General features: G+C 37.1%; 2 protein-coding genes across 4 annotated transcripts in view; both read right to left on the bottom strand.

Moving 5' to 3' along the window:
- Positions 1-20,828, bottom strand: part of LOC106138986 (titin homolog) — a 94,994-nt gene that overhangs the window by 55,050 nt on the left and 19,116 nt on the right. The window contains exons 2-7 of the mRNA XM_060953678.1: positions 8,671-8,785; positions 6,338-6,511; positions 4,064-4,244; positions 2,717-2,841; positions 1,813-1,991; positions 707-868 (exon numbers count right to left, since the gene is read on the bottom strand). Of these exons, the coding sequence (XP_060809661.1) occupies positions 707-868; positions 1,813-1,991; positions 2,717-2,841; positions 4,064-4,244; positions 6,338-6,511; positions 8,671-8,785 (936 nt within the window). The remainder of the gene's footprint in view (positions 1-706; positions 869-1,812; positions 1,992-2,716; positions 2,842-4,063; positions 4,245-6,337; positions 6,512-8,670; positions 8,786-20,828) is intronic.
- LOC132901755 (uncharacterized) lies at positions 12,786-16,653 on the bottom strand. Of its 3 annotated transcripts, none has more exons than XM_060953704.1 (2): positions 16,051-16,653; positions 12,786-14,979 (listed from the first exon to the last, which is right to left on the bottom strand). In XM_060953704.1, the coding sequence occupies exons 1-2, from the start codon at positions 16,157-16,159 to the stop codon at positions 12,806-12,808; spliced, it is 2,283 nt and encodes a 760-aa protein (XP_060809687.1). In that variant the 5' UTR covers positions 16,160-16,653; the 3' UTR covers positions 12,786-12,805. The 3 variants fall into 3 exon arrangements, 2 of the variants coding, with proteins under 2 accessions (XP_060809687.1, XP_060809688.1); XR_009657539.1 differs by having other exon boundaries at positions 14,856-14,979; positions 15,071-16,653; XM_060953705.1 differs by having other exon boundaries at positions 14,881-15,458.

The following is a 20,828-nucleotide window of genomic DNA, read 5'->3' on the forward strand; positions in this document are numbered from 1 at the left end:
AGGCCGCCCGCGACTTCGTCCGCATGGAAACCCTATCAATCCCGCGGGAACTCTGGGATAAAAAGTAGCCTATGTGTTATTCTGGGTCTTCAGCTACCTACATACCAAATTTCATGGTAATCGGTTCAGTAGTTTTTGCGTGAAAGAGTAACAAACATCCATACATCCATACAAACTTTCGCCTTTATAATAGTAGTAGGATATAACAAGTAAACAATAATGATTCACAATTGACCAGTATCGACAACTATAGTTGAATAATAAGTATGTAATAAGATAGACAATGTAAAAAACTATGACATAAACAATTAAAAGTACCTACCTATGAATATTGACAAGGAAACTTACAAAGTAATAATACTGCTCTTTGCAATCCAACAAACAAGTTTTTGAACTAGTTAAAATAAGATTATGACAAAATTGCAAAAAAAAAAGCAATAAGAATACATTAGTCCTAAGAATTAGATTGAAGCTAGTAGAAAAATAAAAAACCGCACGATATATAAAAATGTTATATAAAAACTAACAAGCGTACAAGAAGCGGACTCTAAGAGTAGTAATAAGTTAAGTACCTACACAATATTAATAATATTGTTGAATAATGGCTCTGTCTACGATAGAGGATACTGGCAATAAACTCCCCCTGGGTGTGGTGTAAAACGTGGGGGAAAACTAAAAAAAAAAAACGTCATAAAAAGAAGGTTACCTGTCACTGGGTTCCACCTTCCCCTCCTTGTTGTACCACAGCACCGCTCGAGGCCAGGGTGGCACCACGATGTGGCAACTCAGGCTGAGACGCTCGTTGATCCTGACGAATTGATCCTCAAGCTCCTTCGTGAAGATAGGTGGTGGTTCTGGAGTTATGACGCTGAAAGTAGTAAATTACCATTACCATTATTAGGACCACTCCATTTCTTTCCCATGGATGGCGTAAAAGGCGACAATAGGCTTACAAAGTTGGCATTCTTTTTTAGGCGATGGGCTAGCAACATGTCACTATTTGAATATCAATTCTATCATTAAGCCAAATAGCTGAACGGTGAAAATGCTGCAGTGTAGTACTATTATATATAGCCAATGGTCTCGATAAGACTGATACGCCACGTTCAGCTAGATGGCATAGGATTTCGATGACTTCTTATCGAATTGGATGTGGACTGTATTCAAATAAGTATAAAATTTTACCACGAAAAGGTAGTTTCTATAGTAAAAATATTAAAAAACACAATATTGTCCAATATTTAATAAAATTTAATTGAATATTTCACCCTCAAAACACATGACAATGAACACCAATCAAAATGCGTGACGTCACTTGTTGCCAAACAAGAATTTTTGCTGTCTCGTACTATGGTGTTTGTTGATATTTGGATAATATTATTACTGCAACTTCTTCGAAATTTGCTCGATTATCTTTTTGAATACATTTTTAAAGATGTTCAAAATTTGGTCGTAACAAGACAAAAACAAATTTGTTTATTTTATAACTATGTATTTACTATTTTCTTGTTACTGTGTAAATTACTATGCAATAAATAAATATATACGGGACAAATTACACAGATTGAGTTAGCCTCGAAGTAAGTTCGAAACTTGTGTTACGAGATACTAACTCAACGATATTATATTTTATAATAACATACGTATATAGATAAACATCCAAGACCCACGCCAATCAGAGAAAGTTCGTTTCTCATCATGCCCTGGCCGGGATTCGAACCCTAGACCTCCGGTGACACAGACAAGCGCACTACTGCTGCGCCACAGAGGCCGTCAATGAAGATATTACAAACAAACAATAAAACAACAAACCTGGTACTGGGTCTTGCTGAACCTTCCCTGCTGCCGCGCCCCACCACATGGACCTTGGACGAGGAGTACGCCCGACCCATGCAGTTCACAGCTTCACAAGTATACGTGCCAAGGGACGTAGGGTCTTCAGCGTTCGCAGTCAGGGCGAACACGTCGCCGGCTTTGATTTCTCTGCTGTCCTGCAAATTTTATTAATCATAATTATAATAATATATACGGGACAAATTACACAGATTGTGTTAGCCTCGAAGTAAGTTCGAGACTTGTGTTACGAGATACTAACTCAACGATACTATATTTTATAATAAATACTTATATAGATAAACATCCAAGACCCAAGCCAATCAGAAAAAGTTCTTTCCTCCTCATGCCCTGGCCGGGATTTGAACCCGGGACCTCCGGTATCTCCATTATTATCTTAAAACTATCTATATACTTAAATACATACATATAATCACGTCTATATCCCTTGCAGAGTACAAAGACAACAGTCTTGAAAAGACTGATAGGCCACGTTCAGCTGTTTGGCTTAATGATAGATTTGAGATTCAAATGGTGACTGGTTACTAGCCAATCGCCTAAAAGAATAATCCCAAGTTAATACATACATACATATGGTAACGTCTATATCCTTTGCGGGGTAGACAGAGCCAACAGTCTTGAAAAGACTGAATGGCCACGTTCAGCTATTTGGCTTAATGATAGAATTGAGATTCAAATAGTGACTGGTTACTAGTCCATCGCCTAAAAGAATAATCCCAAGTTAGTAAGTCCCCTTAGTCGCCTCTTACGACATCCACTAGAAAGAAATGGAGATGGCCCTATTCTTTTTTCTATTAGTGCCGGGAACCACAAGGCACAATTAATTATTATTATAAATATCCGTAAAAGAAATTGGTAATACCTTGAACCATCTGAGCACAGGTGTCGGCACGCCCACCACCTTACATTCCAGGGACACCGTGCCTTGCTCTGTGAGGAGGGCACAGAGCTCCTCCACAAATTCCGGTCGCTTGTAGGCTTTTGGCACTGGAAAATATAGAACAATACTGCTGTAATACAACCACATAGGTACTCAAAATATTTCCTTTGCGGGGTAAACAGAGCCAACAGTATCGAAAAGACTGAGTTTCAAATAGTGACAGTTGCTTCGCTAGTCAATCGCCAACAAGATGAACCCCAAGTTTAGTAGCCTTTGCCTTAGTAACCCTTTACGACATCCATAGAAAAGATACAGACGATGTTGAGTTGGAGATTATGAGTATGTATACTCTTATCCATGAAATCTTTACTTGCGCGATTTAGACTCTTCGCTGCTATAGGTTAATGGTGCTGGTGGTATAGCGTTCTTCACCGTGATTGACTGATATTGTGTGACGTTAGTGTTGTTGCCACAAATAAATAAATATCAATATTTACGGGACAAATTACACAGATCAAGTTTGCCTCGAAGTAAGTCCGAGACTAGTGTTACGAGGTAGGTAATAACCATACTATACTCGTATTTACAATGAATACTTATAAAGATAAATATCCAAGACCCAGGCCAATCAGAGAAAGTTAGTCATCATGCCCTGGCCTGGATTCGAACCTGGATGTCACAATAAAAAAGGTAGAAAAAATTTATAATCTAGCTGTCCCGGCAAACGTTGTTTTGCCATATTAATAATTTCTAAGTAATTTCTAGTCAAAACAAAAATGTAAAGGGCGGATCACTCTTATCACTAAGGGGTATGAAAAATAGATGTTGGCCGATTCGTTTTGTGACACTAGAATTTTATATATAAGACTAGCTGTGCCCGCGACTTCGTCCGCGTGTTATTTTTAACATCATTGACGCCCTCAAAGATGAATAATTTTTCCCGTTTTTTTTTCACATTTTCCATTATTTCTTCGCTCATAAAAGTTGCAGCGTGATGTTGTATAGCCTTAAGCCTTCCTTCAAAAATGGTCTATTCAACACAAAAATAATTTTTCAATTCGAACCATTAGTTCCTGAGATTAGCGCGTTCAAACAAACAAACTCTTCAGCCTTATAATATTAGTATAGATAATGTCTAAGGCTTATAAAATTGCGATCCTATTTTTCAGGCGATGGGCTAGCAACCTGTCACTATTTGTATCTCAATTCCATCATCAAGCCGAGCAGCTGAACGTGGTAATTCAGTCTTTTCGGGACTGTTGGCTCTGTCTACCCCGTAAGGGATATAGACGTGACTGTATGTATATGTATGTATATAATCTGCCGTACCAAGCACATTAAGATGAGCTGAGCAACTAGCTCTGCCTCCAAGGTTCTCCGCCGTGCACGTCCATCGTCCAGCGTCGTCGACAGAGACTGACGCGAGGTCTGCGCACCAGAAGTTACCGTCTCTGACCAAGGCAAGCCTTTCAGCGTCCATCAAACGCCGCTCATTTCTGTACCAGGTCACCTGGAATGGAGTTTTTTTTTTTTTTGTTTTAAAACTTTTTCTTACAGAAATGTCAGGTCAAATGTACCCTTAAAATTAAAATATTAAATCTTATAAAATTAAATTTACACTCATAAACTTACTTTAGTACATTATACTCCAAAAAGTACTACTAATATTATAAAGAGGTAAGGTCAACAACTTAAAACTTTTTAGTTTTGTAGTTAACATAATGGTTAACTACTAAAATTTCATTCACCGTGATAAATGTATATTATCTGCGGATGTTAAAGGGTCAGGTCAAGAATACCCGAAACCGCCGAGCTTGCATGAAGAGAGTTATGAATGTGGATAAAGCGAAGGAAGTATGCAGATATCGTGGCAAGTGGAAAGATTTAGTCTCTGCCTACCGCTCCGGGAAAGAGGCGTGATTTTATGTATGTTTGTATGTTAAAGGCACCAAATACCACGGGCGAAGACGTGGCGCGCCAATAGTACAATAATCTATCTCAAGTATGTAAATCAAAAGTCAATCCGATTCACTTTAAAAGTCGGATAAAAATAGACGCCATTTTTGTTTATACACGCACACGCGGCGTTAGGGCTGTCAACTGGAGAAATTTGTAATTTATTTATATTTGCTGCATTGGACAACGTGTAATTAAATTATTATCTTAGTTAATTTTTTGAGTGTTGCCAAGAAATGTTTATCAATAAGTAGATCAGTCTGTGTTGTAATTTTTTTCAGACTTATAGAGTTTAATGATAATAACAAATAGATATAATGGTTAAAATTATTGATTAAGTTAATAAAATTATATTCTTTACAGAAAAACGCTAGTAGACTCAATATTTCTCAGGGTTGTAATTTAATTTTCTTGTTACGATTTAATCTAAATAGTATAATTGTTATAATTTTAATATAATATTTGGATTTGACGTCTATCTGACTGATAGGAACCAAAAATGGGGTCTCAGTAAAAAAAAATCCATAATTTGAACTTATCGGGAAACAGTTTCTCTGGCACAATTAACTAGGTAAGTTTGTAATTTCACACAGTTCTTGTCTCGCTCTACGGATTTAGATAAAGCCTTTCAGCTTACACGTAGCGAAGCCGGAATCGGAACTTTAACTTTTTCGTAAACAAAAAAAATAATAATTTGTGAATAAGAGAAAAAAATGTCTATATTGTGCCAACCCTGGCGCTTCAAAACATGTGTGCGTACCGTGCGTGTGCGCATTGAAAACATTATAAATACTACAACGGATGCGCGTTGAAAATAGAAGAATTATGTCATTGGGCTGGCCTGAACGTCAACATTCCTAAGGCCCAAGGTCTAGCTGACTTTCGCTAAAAACTCGGTTTACAAGGAACATATTGACTAATGTTGATTACACACGTATAAATTAATTTTTTTTTTCATTATTACAGGATAGGTACTTCATATCTTCTAATAATTGTCAAAACGTTGTACATGTGACAACCCTGAACAGATTAACCTGGGGCAATTCAGTAAGGCACCTGACTCCAATTAGACGACGGTACTTAATAGTTTTAAACAATACATACATATAGCCACGTCTATTCGTTTCATCCTCATTTATAACTCTCTTCATGCACGCTCGTCGATTTTGGGTACTCTTGACCTGACCTTTTGCTAGAACGCCAACTATTTGATCAAGGTACGTTCGTCAAGTCCCTCCCACTCCAACAATGCCATTTGCAACACCAATAATATAAATAAACAGAAGATGCAGCGGAAGAAACTACACCAAAAAAATACATTTTCCACCTAAGAAATTGACTCGACGTGTGGTTCCCGGCACCAATACAAAAAAAAAGAAGAGGACCACTCCATCTCTTTCCCATGGATGTCGTAAAAGGCGACTAAGGGATATGCTTACAAACTTGAGATTCTTTTTTTAGGCGATAGGCTAGCAACTTGTCACTATTCGAATCTCAATTCTATCTTAAAGCCAAACAGCTGAACGTGGCCTATCAGTCCGCTCAGGACTGTTGGCCCTGTCTACCCCGCAAGGGATATAGACGTGTTTATATGTATGTATGTATGTATGTATGAAATTGACTCGACAAAAACAGAAGTCTTCTCACCTTGCACTCCGTGGAGCTGACTATTTCCACCAGGAACCTGGACCTGGTGCCGACCTTGACTGTGAGGTCCTGCAGGCGGCGGAGGAAGGTCGGGGGGTCGTCGCCAGAGGGCGCCTCCTCCGGAGACACCTCCAGGCGGACGCGAGCCGTGTCGCTGCCGGCGGCATTGCTTGCCTGGAATTGTTGAGTGCCATTTATAAATAAAATAAAAATAAATATAAATATATACGGGACAAATTACACAGATTGAGTTAGCCTCGAAGTAAGTTCGAAACTTGTGTTACGAGATACTAACTCAACGATACTATATTTTATATTAAATACTTATATAGATAAACATCCAAGACCCAGATCAATCAGAAAAAGTTCGTTTCTCATCATGCCCTGGCCGGGATTCGAACCCGGGACCTCCGGTGTCACACACAAGCGTACTACCGCTGCGCCACAGAGGCCGTTAAATAAATTATTATTTAAATAAATACTTTTTGTTTTCATACGAGATTGTGCATGAGATATCATGAGTTATGTTAACCAGAAGTGGAGGGAGTCTGGTTTTCTGAGATACAGGCATCTGCTTAGTTCAGACACCAGTCTCTCATATTCTTACCTATGTAATGTATTTACTACTTGATATTTGAGAGAAAATAAAAATATTTGAAAAAAAATACATATATAAATGATTGATTTACTTCTTCTTCCTCCTGGCTTTAGTCGCTGTCACCACTCTGGAGGGGAACCCAGGGTATGCCTTTGACCAAGGATAGGACCCCTGGATTGGGTGAGTCAGGTGTTTACACGAAGCGACTCCAATCTGACACCGCAACCATTGAAGGGGAACCTTGACCCGTATTGGATCATGGTAAATCCAATCATCTGATAGTGCAGGTTTCCCAAATCAACGTTTAAGACAAGAGTTATAAAAAAACAATATTAAGTAAATAAAACGCTCTATATTTTATTGATACATACACACACACACCTATACATATGTATAGTCACGTCTACAGCCCTTGCGGGGTAGACAGGTCCAACAGTCTCGAAAAATCTGAAAGCCACGTTCAGCTGTATGGCTTAATGATGGAATTGAGATTTTAATAGTGATATGAAATTAACATCTATAAAATGACAGAGGAATCCCAAGTGTATAAGCCTAAAGATATGTGTCCCATTCTAAAGTGCGTAAAACCACGCGACACATCCCATTTTATCGATACCATCGGATATTTTATAAATACTCTAAAAAAAACCAGTAAAATCATTCGTTCATTGAGCAACAAATGTTCGTAGGTCCCAAGTGTATAAGCCTAAAGATATGTGTAACATTCTAAAGTGCGGAAAACCACACGATACATCCCATTTTAGATAGATAGATAGATAAAAGCTTTATTCACCATCACAATACATTAGTTGGACTTATTATTGAGTTGATTTTATCGATACCATCGGCTTTTTTATAAATACTCTAAAAAAAAAAACAGTTAAATCATTCGTTCATTGAGTAACAAATGTTCGTAGGTCCCAAGTGTATAAGCCTAAAGATATGTGTCCCATTCTTAAGTGCGCAAAACCACACAACAAATCCCATTTTATCGATACCATCGGATATTTTATAAATACTATAATGTGTAACATTCTAAAGTGCGGAAAACCACACGATACATCCCATTTTAGATAGATAGATAAAAGCTTAATTCACCATCACAATACATTAGTTGGACTTAGGTATTATTGAGTTGATTTTATCGATACCATCGGCTATTTTATAAATACTCTAAAAAAAACAGTTAAATCATTCGTTCATTGAGCAACAAATGATCGTAGGCGTTGTGAGCGTCGCAGTCGTAGGGAATATGAGTTATTTTGTTATTTAAAATTTCCGACAAACATCACGTTTGCCAAATTCTCGGTAGTAATAAGAACAGTCTAGACATGGCTTTAACGCGGTCAAGTGCATTGTGAAGGTGAATCTTTCTGCCTATATTTCTATATTTGTGCCGTGTGGTTCTCGGCACCAATACAAAAAAGAATAAGACCACTCCATTTCTTTCCCATGGATGTCGCAAAAGGCGACTAAGGGATAGGCTTACAAACTTGGAATTCTTTTTTAGACGATGGGCTATCAACCTATCACTATTTGAATCTCAATTCTATCATTAAGCCAAATAGCTGAACGTGGCCATTCAGTCTTTTCAAGACTGTTGGCTCTGTCTACCACGCAAGGGATATAGACGTGACCATACCAATAAACTAAATGGCTACGTTCAGCTATTTTTCTTAATGATAGATTTGAGATTCAAATAGTGGCAAATATCAAAATAAAGGCTAATACTCACTTGCAGCGTGTAGACGCCACTGTCGCCGACGCGGGCCGAGCTCACGGTGAGGCGGACCCCGCCGGCGTCTTCGGAGCTGGTGAACCGGTCATCCAGGGAGGTACCCACGCGACTCCTGTTGAAGAGTTATACATATACAGGAATTATCGCGAGTTATACATGTACATACATGAGATAGGAATTAAAGATGGGTTGGATTAGCCGCTATTTTTTTGCCAATTTGCTAGAAAATATCCAACCACTCTGGGTTAGTATTATATATAGTAGTATACATACATACATACATACTACATATACATGAGATAGGAATTAATGATGGGTTGGATTAGCCGCTATTTTTTTGCCAATTTGCTAGAACATATCGAACCCCCTCTGGATAAGTATTATATATAGTAGTATATATGTTTATACTCTGTAAGGTCTGTATAAGGTGGAAAATGTCTCTTTTTTGTTTAGTTTCCTCCGAAACCGCCGAGCTTGCATGAAGAGAGTTATGAATGTGGATGAAGCAAAGGAAATATGCAGAGATCGTGGCAAGTGGAAAGAGGTTGTCTCTGCCTACCCCTCCGGGAAAGAGGCGTGATTTCATGTATATATGTTATAATTTTTAGAATTAGTGAATTCATATTTCAGGTAGCTCATGGAATTTGCGCAGCGGTATAGCAGAATTCGGAGCGACTTTTTTTTTTTTTTTTTTTTTTTTTATTTAGGAACAACAAACAGTTATATAATAGGTCTTAAATAACTTATAATTAAATATAACATGAGTAAGTAATTATATAACCCACAGCGTTATTCACAGATTAATATTAATTTTTAAACAGAAAGTTGCCACAAGAGGGTCAACCAGGCTGCGTGATTAAAATTAATAGTTTTAATGAAAAAGATGATAGAAAAGATAAGAAAATTTATAAGAGGTGTTGACAAAAAATAAAATGTACTTAATAAAGAATTTACGAAATAAACAGAAATTACTAATAAGTTACAGATGAATTTGCATCCAGTGTGCATAAAATTGAGGTGAGTGTTTTTTTATATTCATACAATTTGCAAGCAAATATGTCAAGTTTTCCATCAAAAAACTTATTATAGGACTCAACCATACAACGCATAGGTGAACGCCGACCAGAATTTGTTCGGCAAATGGCGAAATAGAAGAGTGGCCGTCGAGAGCGGGCTGCACGCCGGACACATCTTCTAGGGACAGTGTATGAAATTTTGTTAACAATGTTAAGAGAGTCAATTTTGCCATGTAATATTTTGAATAGCAAGACCGCTTCAAGATATTTACGTCTTGATTCGAGAGTCAACAAATTGTACCTGGAAAGCAGTTCAGAGTAGCTAAGATAGCGTCGGTGACATTTATAATGCATGGTGCGTAAAAACTTTTTTTGAACTTTCTCAATCGCCGTAATGTATTTTTGATAGTAGGGATTCCAGACCGACACCGCATATTCTAGTTGTGATCTTACTAAAGATTTGTACAAATACAGGTAAGTTGATGATTTCCTGAAGTCAACGGAAGATCTGAGGACAAATCCAAACATTTTAAATGCTTTGTTTGTAATATTTTGAACGTGAGTATCCAAACAGAGCTTTTCATCAAGGATTATGCCTAAGTCCTTTACTGATATGACCTTACTTAATGACACATTGTTAAGTTTATAATCAAAATCGATAATATTAATATTTTTAGTGAAACTTATAAAGTTACATTTAGGTATGCTGAGGTGTAATTTATTCACAAAGCAGTATTGAGTTAACCTATCTAGATCTGATTGAAGGGAGATACAATCTTCAATTGTATTAATAGACCTATAGGCCTTTAGATCGTCAGCGTACATAAGAAATTCAGATTTCTGAAAACAAGTCTTAATGTCATTGATATAAATAATGAATAATAATGGTCCCAAAATGGAACCCTGCGGCACTCCAGAGGAAACATACACTGGCTCAGATTGATAGCCATTGATAGCTACCGTTTGAGTGCGGCTGGTAATATAAGACTGAAACCAGCGTAGCAAATTACCGCGTATTCCGTTGAAGGCGATTTTGTTCAAGAGAATTTCGTGATCTACCTTGTCAAAGGCTTTCTGAAAATCGGTGTATACGGCGTCAACCTGTGCCCCGCTGTCAAAGTTCTCGAACAAAGTTGATGTGAATGAAATTAAATTAGACACGGTAGAGCGACACTTCACAAAACCATGTTGCTCCGGAATAACAATTTTATGAAGCGCAGGATATATTCCATTGTGAACGAGCCGCTCGAACAGCTTAGATAAGGCGGGAAGGATGGAGATGGGTCGATATTGCTGAACATCTTGTTTGGAACCGTTTTTGTGCACGGGAATAATATATGCGCTTTTCCAAATATCAGGGAAGAAGCCTTCCGTTAAACATTTATTAAAAATTATATGTAGTGGTATAAATATGGTATTGGCCGTTTGCTTTAGAAAGTATGGAGGGATTCCGTCAGGACCAGCGCCCTTAGATGTGTTTAACAACTCGAGTTCTTTGAGGATTTTTTCCTCAGTGAGGAATAAGTTAGATATAATATCACAGTTGTCGCCGAAATCAGCCGAGGGCTGCCAGTTATCAATTTTATTAGACCTAGGTTCAAAGACGGACTTAAAGTAATTTGAGAACATATCACAAATTACCTCAGGGTTAGTGGATTTCTCATCTTTAAGTTTCATTTCGGATGGTATGCTAGATTTACCTTTACGATTTGAAATATAGGTCCAAAAGTATTTTATATTGGTAGAGATGTTATTTTCAACTGAGAGCATATACTCACGATAACTTCTAGAACATTTCTCCTTAAACATGCCTCTGTAATACGAAAAACTTTCATAATCCGAGATGTTACCATACTTTTTCCATTTAACCCATGCTTTTTGTTTGACTTAGAGCAAAAACTCAATAGAATCGACAGTATTACCATTTTTTACTAGAAAATACCTGTTTAATACTCTTAGTATTTTCAGGTTTAATATCAGTTAAAACAAGAGAGATCTAGAAGTCTTCAGTATTCAGATTAAGGAGTGCCATTCGGAAATGGCTACGCGTGGCGTAACGTGAATCGTCAGCCCTAGAATATAACTAAACATACATACATACATGTGACTGTGTCTGGGAAAAGGGACCACTTTACCGGTATGGAGTTATTAATATCTCCTAAAACTAGGTAAAATTAGCTATTCAGTAAAAAAAGAATCGTTTTCCTAGGTGCAATAATTATTTTTTTATACATTTTTAAACATGCAGTAGGCAAAATGTACGAGTCGAGAAAATTGATTTTAAAGTTTATGCTCGTGAAAAATACACTTCTACTAGGAAGTTATGGAATGATTGGTATCAAGCTAATCTAGTATTATCAAAGATTAAATTCAGGCATCAATGGTCTCAATAACTATAATGATTTGGAAGGTAGTCAAGGAAGAACTTGCAGGAGTAGGAAAAAAATCAAGTATCTTAATTACTCATAATCTTAAGAAAATACCTTTTAAACAATGAATTATTAATTATGGTAATATATTTTAGGCAATAATAGAAGGGAAAAAATAAAAAAAGACCAGTATTTTCTATGTTTTTAATCGAAAATACTAACATTTCTATAAATCAGTTCTAATCAGTCTCATAAACAAAAATCAACTAAATAATATATATTTTTTAAGTTATATCACAAAATTAGCCAAAATATACTTTAGCACAGAGATCCAAACATAATTAACGATACTTAATGCAATATTTAGAGAAATTATCGTGTTTTAAGTTTAGTGGTTTGACGATCATTTTACTATGGAAGAATAATTAGGGTACCACTTGGGGGGCTTAGTAAAGTTTAGTGTCACAAGTAAAATAACTACTATTTAACATGTTTTTATAATAAAATATAACGTGTTGTCACTATGTTAAATAGTAAAGTAAATATTTTTCAACATTAAAGTAAGTTTCTTCTACATTTTATACATTTCTAAGGAAAAAATAATTAATATACTAAGTCAGGTACCACTTTGTCACTAAACTTTACTTGTTTACAAAAATAAAAAAATCACACACAACAACTTGTCAAATTAAAGTACTTACTATAATCAAAATAAATAAATCACATTTTTTTACTTGGTAAATACAGTTAACTGGATTCAAGGCGCTCATCAAGTTCTCTTTTTTTACAAAAATATACATTACTCCTTTTTTGATTTCTGTGGCCCATTTCACCACAGTAGCCGCATTTGGGTGTTTTTCGTTTTTGGCTTTCCACTACTGTGAGCGCCGACGTCGACGGGGTGGCTGATTCAGTATCTATGAGCGGCATTTCGACGTCAAGTAACGGATCTTCTATAGCACTTATTGCAACGATTTTTATAGGTTCTGGACACAAGACATTTTGAGCCTCAGGGGAAACATAGACACGAATTTTTTGGAACAAATACTGTTGTCGCTCAAACGATAGCCTTGTAGGAGGTATTACAGTCGGACTAGCATTTTGTGTGAAATCACAAGTGGAATTAAAAACTGCGACGTTTTTAACATCTTGATCATCAAACTTTTTGGTGCAATGCAGGACTCCAGGATCATCAATAGACGCTTTGAAATGGTTGTAAGAGAGCAGCTGTGTCACGCTTTGCGGAGATTTCTTTTTAAAGAAATCGGCCCAATTGTATGAATGCACATTCATTATATCACCAGTTTCATTACCGACAAGAACTGCCGTAACTGTGTCTGAATTATGGCAAGCTGAAACGGCGCACTCCAACACATCTCTGGCTGTGTTTGAATTGGAAAGACGGAACTTTTTTTTAAATAGTCCGAAGTATAAATCCGGCGCGAATTTGGTATGTCCAACGGGCAAAAAAGAAAGTTGAAATGATTTATGTTTCCCCGTTAGTGTACGCCATAATGCGTACTGCATCATGAAGTTATTTTTATTTTGACCGCTACAATTATCAGCATGACAAATGACGTCTGTTTCACCCAGCCCAAAATTATTGAAAAAGTGGTCTAGGAGTGAGATTACGGTATTCGAACCTTTTCCAGTATTGCAAGCTTCTGGGATGATATATAACACAAATTGTTTTAGTGGCTCCGCGGCTATGCCAAACAAACCGATTTTATATCCCGCCAAAAAGTAAAGAGGTCCAACTTGCTGTGAGCTATGAGGCAAATGTACCTGTTGCGCAAAATCAAACGAGTAATGCATTTTTCCTGGCGATGAGCATGGCTGGTTTTGCCCTAGTTTCCGGTTTCCGAATACATCTGCTGACGTGTCAATCAATTGTTTGTAATAGGCACGTTCAGTTTGAACTAAATCTAAATGTTGGGACGATTTTTCAATCAATCCGCGCTTTTCATTTTCATCTAAGCCTTGCATTTTACCTAAAGCTGTAATATTTTCTTGGCATTTTGTACACAGGTCCGTTCGAGGCTTTTGAATGACAATATTTGGAGCATAGGTTTGCCATAATCTGTACCAAGTTCTTAAACTCACAGCATCTCTTTCGGACAATTTGCTCGCTTCTTGGTACTTATCATACACGTATCGTTTATTCATTGAACTGGGTAAAATATGTAAGTCAGGATTATGAAAACTTGGAACGCGGCCTGGCAAGACTAATGAATTTTGTTCTGAGAAAGATTTTTTGAATAATACAGCATCAATTGTTTGCTGGGCATTATTGGTTCTTATCAACGTGAAATTATGAGGAGAGGACACTGTTGCTAAATTTCCTTTAAGTACTTTGCTCTTAATATTTTTGTATCTTTTTTCCCCTAATGCATAAACAAACTGAAAAAAGTTCTTACAAACAGCTATGCCTTGAAAAAAAAAAGTTGTATGAGCTGCTTTCCTTACCTTTGTTTTGTTTTTGTTTGTTTTAAGAGTATTGGACCCTTGACGAGTTAGAGCATTAAGAGCACCCATAGTAAACAAATTTAAATGATTATGGCCTAGGTCGCATTTGGTATTCATTTCCTGTGATTCTAATCTGGACTGTAGCACAGCTTCACGGGGAAATTTTTCTTGGCATGACATAGCACAGCCGCAACCGTCGATAAATATCCGTTGTTCTTCATGGTTTTCCAATTGGTTGAGAAAATCGTCAGTATCAGAAAAAAAATTACGAGATGGGTCTTCTGGTACAACTAATTCAACGCCAGTTATTTCGCATCTATCATCGATAGGAGGCTCATGATTTTCTTCATCAGAATTTTTTTTTATGAATTTTAAATACTCCTGTTCAAAATTTCTTAAATCTATGTCTGTGCATTGACCGTAATCACACTCCAATTTTCCATGAGAAGCTCCATCTATAACAAAAAAAAAATTGGTGAAACACTATTGATATGAGACTACAAAATTTATTAAGTAACTATTACTTGAGCGTGAGACGTGACATACCTACACAAAAGTTACTTTAACTCCTCATCGCCAAACACTCTCGCCATGTTTCTTAAAACTCTTTGTTGTAAGTCACGTTTCCTTGCCTCTTCAGCGTTTACACGAGTATTGCTATCAGTAACAACAGGCTGAGAAGACACTTCATCGTGAATTTTTTTTATATCATTGAAAATTATGGCAAAAGCACTAATGCGGTGTTTTTCAGGCAAACGCTCCAACTCATATAAAATTATTCTGGCTACATCTTCGTTTCGAGGATCTGAAATGCACTGACCGGGATAGTTATTTATTTGGGGTAAGTCCCGAGTGGAATAAACAATCTCATTTTTTGAGCACGTACTGGAAAACCTTATTTCAGTTTCCCGTGTTTGAGTGCCTTTATGTTGTGCTGTAACAAAAAAAAAACTATTTTTTACTTAAAATAGGATTGCTAAGCACGCTGGAAGGAGTTTTCCTACACTGGCACTCCCGCGCCAAATCATAAAAGCTTTGACAACGACGCCGCTAGTGCCACCACGTGACCTTCAAAGCGCGCGAGCCGCTCGAGTAGGTTTTGAATAGGCGCACCAAAAATAAATCTATATACCCTACCTACTTAACAACGTGTTTAATATGCCTAAAACAGTACCTATAAACGATTATATCATCGAAATATCGGGCTATTAAATAATAAATAGATAAACTTATTACCGTTCAGTTTGTCAGCAACGTAAAAAACTAATAAGTATTTTACTCTGCGCATTTAAGTTCACCGCGCATAAACCATTGCGACGCTAATATTTTACTATAATGACACAGAGAGACAGACAGACGTGGAGGGCGACTCCAATTTATACCTACTATGTATTGATTGTGATAATTTTTTGTTTAAAGTATGTTAAATACCTACCTAAACAGATGGAGTATTATTATTACTGTCTCTTGGTATACCTGCCTTGGTATAATCACCTATTTTTATGAAATGAAATGATTTAACTTACCTTTTGGTTTCGTCGTCGATGTCTGTGCTGAATGTGAAGCTGTTGTTTGTAGTGTTTGCTGCTGATCGCCATCATATTCAGTAAACAAAATTTGAGTATCGTCTTCCATGATGAAATGTGACGTTATAAACTTGGTACTTAAACACAATGTATATTCGCAGCTCGCATAGATAAAAATCACGATGTTTTACGGCGCGTGGCAATGCTCAACTAACATGTGCGTACGAGTACGCGCCGGCCAGCTAACTGAGTGAGCGACGCGCGCGCCGCGCCACGCTTACCGCCCAATCTTCGTCCCCCGCCCCCCTTATCCTACCCTCAACTTATTATTTCACTTCCCTGCATAACAGCGATCGAAATAAATCAAAATATTTCGCCTGTAAAATATTACCTTAAAGTGGTACCCTTGGTACTAAACTTCGTGACCTATTAGGATATTGAAATATTGTAATTATACAGGTATTATTTTACACAAAATGATATTTAAGGTATTAATAACCGATTAGTAACAAAAATCCATTTTACATATTTTCGGCAAATTTTGTAAAAATGCATATAACTCGGAAACTAGAATCGTCAAAGTGGTCCCTTTTACTAGACACAGTCACACATATGATCACGTCTTTATCCCTTACGGGGTAGACAGAGCCAACAGTCTTGAAAAGACTGATAGGCCACGTTCAGCTGTTTGGCTTAATGATAGTATTGAGATTCAAATAGTGACGGGTTGCTAGCCCATCGCCTAAAAGAAGAATCTCAAGTTTATAAGCCTATCCCTTAGTCACCTTTTACGACATCCATGGGAACGAGATAGAGTGGTCCTATTCTTTTTTTTATTGGTGCCGGGGACCACACGGCACAACTAACTAACTAAACACATAAATGATACTACCATAAATGCAACTAAACGTATAAATTATGTTATTAGGTATACAAACTATAATTAATTGATAAACTCTCTAAGTGATCTCTACTGATTTTCTAGATAACAACTATTTATTTACGAGTCAATGCAGGAGAAGATAAATCATTCAGTATATATAACAGTGAAAAAATATTGATGCCGCACACACAATGAATGATGAATAATGACACTAAATCCTTATTAATATTTATCATACACTACCTACATATAGTCACGTCTATATCCCTTGCGGGGTAGACAGAGCCGGCAGTCTTAAAAAGACTGATAGGCCACGATCAGTTGTTGAGATCCAAATAGTGACAAGTTGCTAGCCTATCGCCTAAAAAAAGAATCTCAAGTTCATAAGTCCTTTAATCGCCTTTTACGGCATCCATGGGAAAGAGATGAAGTTATCCTATTTTTTTGTATTGGTGCCGGGAACCACACGGCACACGTGTGTTTATATGCGTTGACATACGTGTTTGTAAGATGGACTATCTTAAAAACAACTCCTTTGGAAGCCTTTGGTTACTCTTTGAGTAAATCCAGCAATCCATAAGGAACAACATGATAAGGGAATGTTGTGATGTGAAAGAAGATGTAGTTACAGGAATAGAAAAGTGTATGTTAAGATGGTTTGGTCATGTGGAGAGGATGAATGAAAGCAGGTTAACTAAGCAGATATACAACGAGAGTGTGGAGGGAAAGGTCGGAGTGTGAACGTATCTTGATCAAATTAAGGACGTCCTGGTAAAGGGTCAGGTCAAGAGTACCCGAAACCGCCGAGCTTGCATGAAGAGTTATGACTGTGGATGAAGCGAAGGAAGTATGCAGAGATCGTGGCAAGTGGAAAGAGGTAGTCTCTGCCTACCCCTTATTGTATTTATGTATGTATGTTGAGGAAATTCAAGTTTTCCCGCGTTCACTCATCGTGTTGAACCCAGTCTAAGATTCATTGTGATTAGTCCAAGCGTGAGGTAGACAAAACATTGTATAGCGGAGGTGTAGTGTTTCTTAAACTAGGTCTTGTCATGCCCTGAATATAGGCATAAATATAAATATACACGGGACAAATTACACAGATCGAGTTAGCCTCGAAGTATGTTCGAGACTTGCGTTGCGAGATACTAACTCAACGATAGTATATTTTACTAGCTGTGCCCGCGATTTCGTCCGCGTGGAATAGTTATACTCTTTTTTTTCCACATTCTCTTGATAAAGGGTCTATTCAATACAAAAATATTTTTTCATTTCGAACCAGTAGTTCTTGTGATTAGCTCATTCAAACTAACAAACAAACAAACTCTTCAGCTTTATAATATTAGTAGGTATAGATAATGAATACTTATGTAGATAAACATCCAAGACCAAGGTCAATCAGGGCAAATTCGGTTCTCAGACTACATACATACATACAGTCACGTCCATATCCCTTGCGGGGCAGGCAGAGCCAACAGTCTTGAAAGAATAAATGGCCACGTTCAGCTATTTGGCTCAATGATAGAATTAAGATTCAAATAGTGACAGGTTGCCAGCCCATCGCCCAAATAAGAAGTTTGTAAGCCTATCCCTTAGTCGCCTTTTACGACATCCACGGGAAAGAGATGGAGTGGTGGATGGAGCGCCAATACCAAAAAGAATAGGATTCTTTTTGGTATTGGCGCCGGGAACCACACGGCACATACATATATATACTCACGGCACTAATTTCACGTTTACGACGCAATGCCGGTGTTATTGTTATGCGTTTTCAAACGGTAACGTTTGGCACTATTGGCCTATTCGAAATGCCCCATTAGTTCTAATTGCAACACTTATAATCGTTTTTATAGTGCTAACACGGTGGCACTAAAATGGTTTATTTTTTTAAATGTATAATTTTGGTTAATTCTGTGTGGTTCCCGGCACCAATACAATAAAGAATAGGACTACTCCATCTCTTTCCCATGGATGTCGTAAAAGGCGACTAAGGGGTAGGCTTATAAACTTGGGATTCTTCTTTTAGGCGATGGGCTAGCAACCTGTCACTATTTGAATATCAATTCCATCATAAAACCAACCAGCTGAATGTGACCTTTCAATCTTTTCGAAATTGTTGACTCTGTCTTCTACATCTTTATCACTTACGGGTAGACAGATTCAACCATTTCGAAAAGATATATATGTGTGGTGAAACCTATACGCCACAAGTCACAAGTATAAAAAATTAAATTACGCGACGCTATCAGTCAAAAACAGCGAAAAACCTAAATCGCGCAAGCAAAGATTTCACGGATTGGAGCTACTCCCCAGGCATAACACCTAGCCTGGCGGAAGATCTTCCCTTTGGTGGCGGTCGAGCCGAATCATCGCTCCCGCTACATATGTATACCTATGTTTTTATTTTCTCTGTGCGTGAATGCCTATTTTTAAACATATCTTGAATGGTGTCTACATGTCTCATCATATGCGCTTGCGCAAACTTTTACTGCGAACATTGTGATGTAATGATGAATGGGCACTTGGCTTCAGCACATGATGAGAAAAGAACTAAAGTACAGAAGTTAATACATACATACTTACATACATAAAATCACACCTCTTTCCCAGAGGGGTAGGCAGAGACTACCTCTTTCTACTTGCCACGATCTCTGCATACTTCCATATAGAAGTTAATACAATTCGATCAAATATAGTAACGTTAGCGGTGCGTACCTACTAACTATTTTTTTTTATATCTGTAGAAGGGTCAATTCTGTACATTGAAAATATTAAAAAAAATAAAAAATAGCAGGGGGTGTTACTGGATCGATACCAAACCCAAATATGTGATTTAAAAAATTTTTGTCTGTCTGTATGTTCAGGCATCACGTGAAAACTAACAGTTCGATTTCGATGAAACTTGGTATAATTATACCTTATTATCCTGGGCATAAAATGGGATACTCTTTAGCCTGGAAAAATACGAAGAAAAATAATCTTAATCTTTCAGTTTAAGCGATCTTCTCTTACTAAAACATCGAAACATGCTAGAAGCCTAGCCGTATTTGAGTCCAATAGATATTTATAAGATGTCATTGTCAGAGTTACTCAAAATGGAGAAATAAAACATCTACGCGAAGACCGACATCCGCGCGGACGGAGTCGTGGGCGGAAGCTAGTTTTGAATAATACAATTGAGTGTCGCAGACTGGTTAAAATTAAAAAAAAAAGTATATTTGACAGCTGTCTCGGAGTATAAAAATTGGGTGAATTTGACTAAGACTTCTCGTAATTATACATAAATAAATTACAGAGAATTTAAAGACAATTAAACATTTTTAAACGAGATACTGTTTTGAGAATTATTTAAAAAACTCTCACACTTTACATTTATTCCTTTTCACATATTATATACTAGCTGTGCTGGCTTCATTGAAGCCCTCAAGGATGAATAATTTACCCCGTTTTTTGCACATTTTCCATTATTCCTTCGCTCCTAATAGTTGTAGCGTGATATTATATAGCCTATAGCCTTCCTCGATAAATGGTCTATTCAACACAAAAATATTTTTTCTATTCGAACCAGTAGTTCCTGAGATTAGCGCGTTCAAACAAACAAACAAACTCTTCAGCTTTATAATATTAAGTACATATAGATAAAAGACACCTGATTGTATACGTAAACTTTCTTTAAAGACTAAACCTATGTCCTAAAAAGCTATGTAGTAAAAGCTCCTGATCTGAAATAACTTTAGACTGGCATAATCCCACAAATGCATCGGAGAGAGCACTCAAGGGATTGTGCTAAAATTGTCGTGAGCAAAGTTAGAAAAAACCTCGCCATTCACCACGACAAAGATGTTTTATTTTCGACTAGCTTTTGCGCGGGACTTCGCTCTCTTAGGAATTTTCG

Source organism: Amyelois transitella, chromosome Z, assembly GCF_032362555.1.
Source record: "Amyelois transitella isolate CPQ chromosome Z, ilAmyTran1.1, whole genome shotgun sequence".
Classification (NCBI taxonomy): Eukaryota; Metazoa; Arthropoda; class Insecta; order Lepidoptera; family Pyralidae; genus Amyelois; species Amyelois transitella.

Coding starts and splice junctions, on each gene's coding strand:
- LOC132901755 (XM_060953704.1), bottom strand. CDS start 16,159: ATGGAAGACGATACTCAAATTTTGTTTACTGAATATGATGGCGATCAG. Junction 14,980..16,050: donor ATCGACGACGAAACCAAAAG/GTAAGTTAAATC, acceptor TTTTTGTTATAG/ATGGAGCTTCTCATGGAAAA.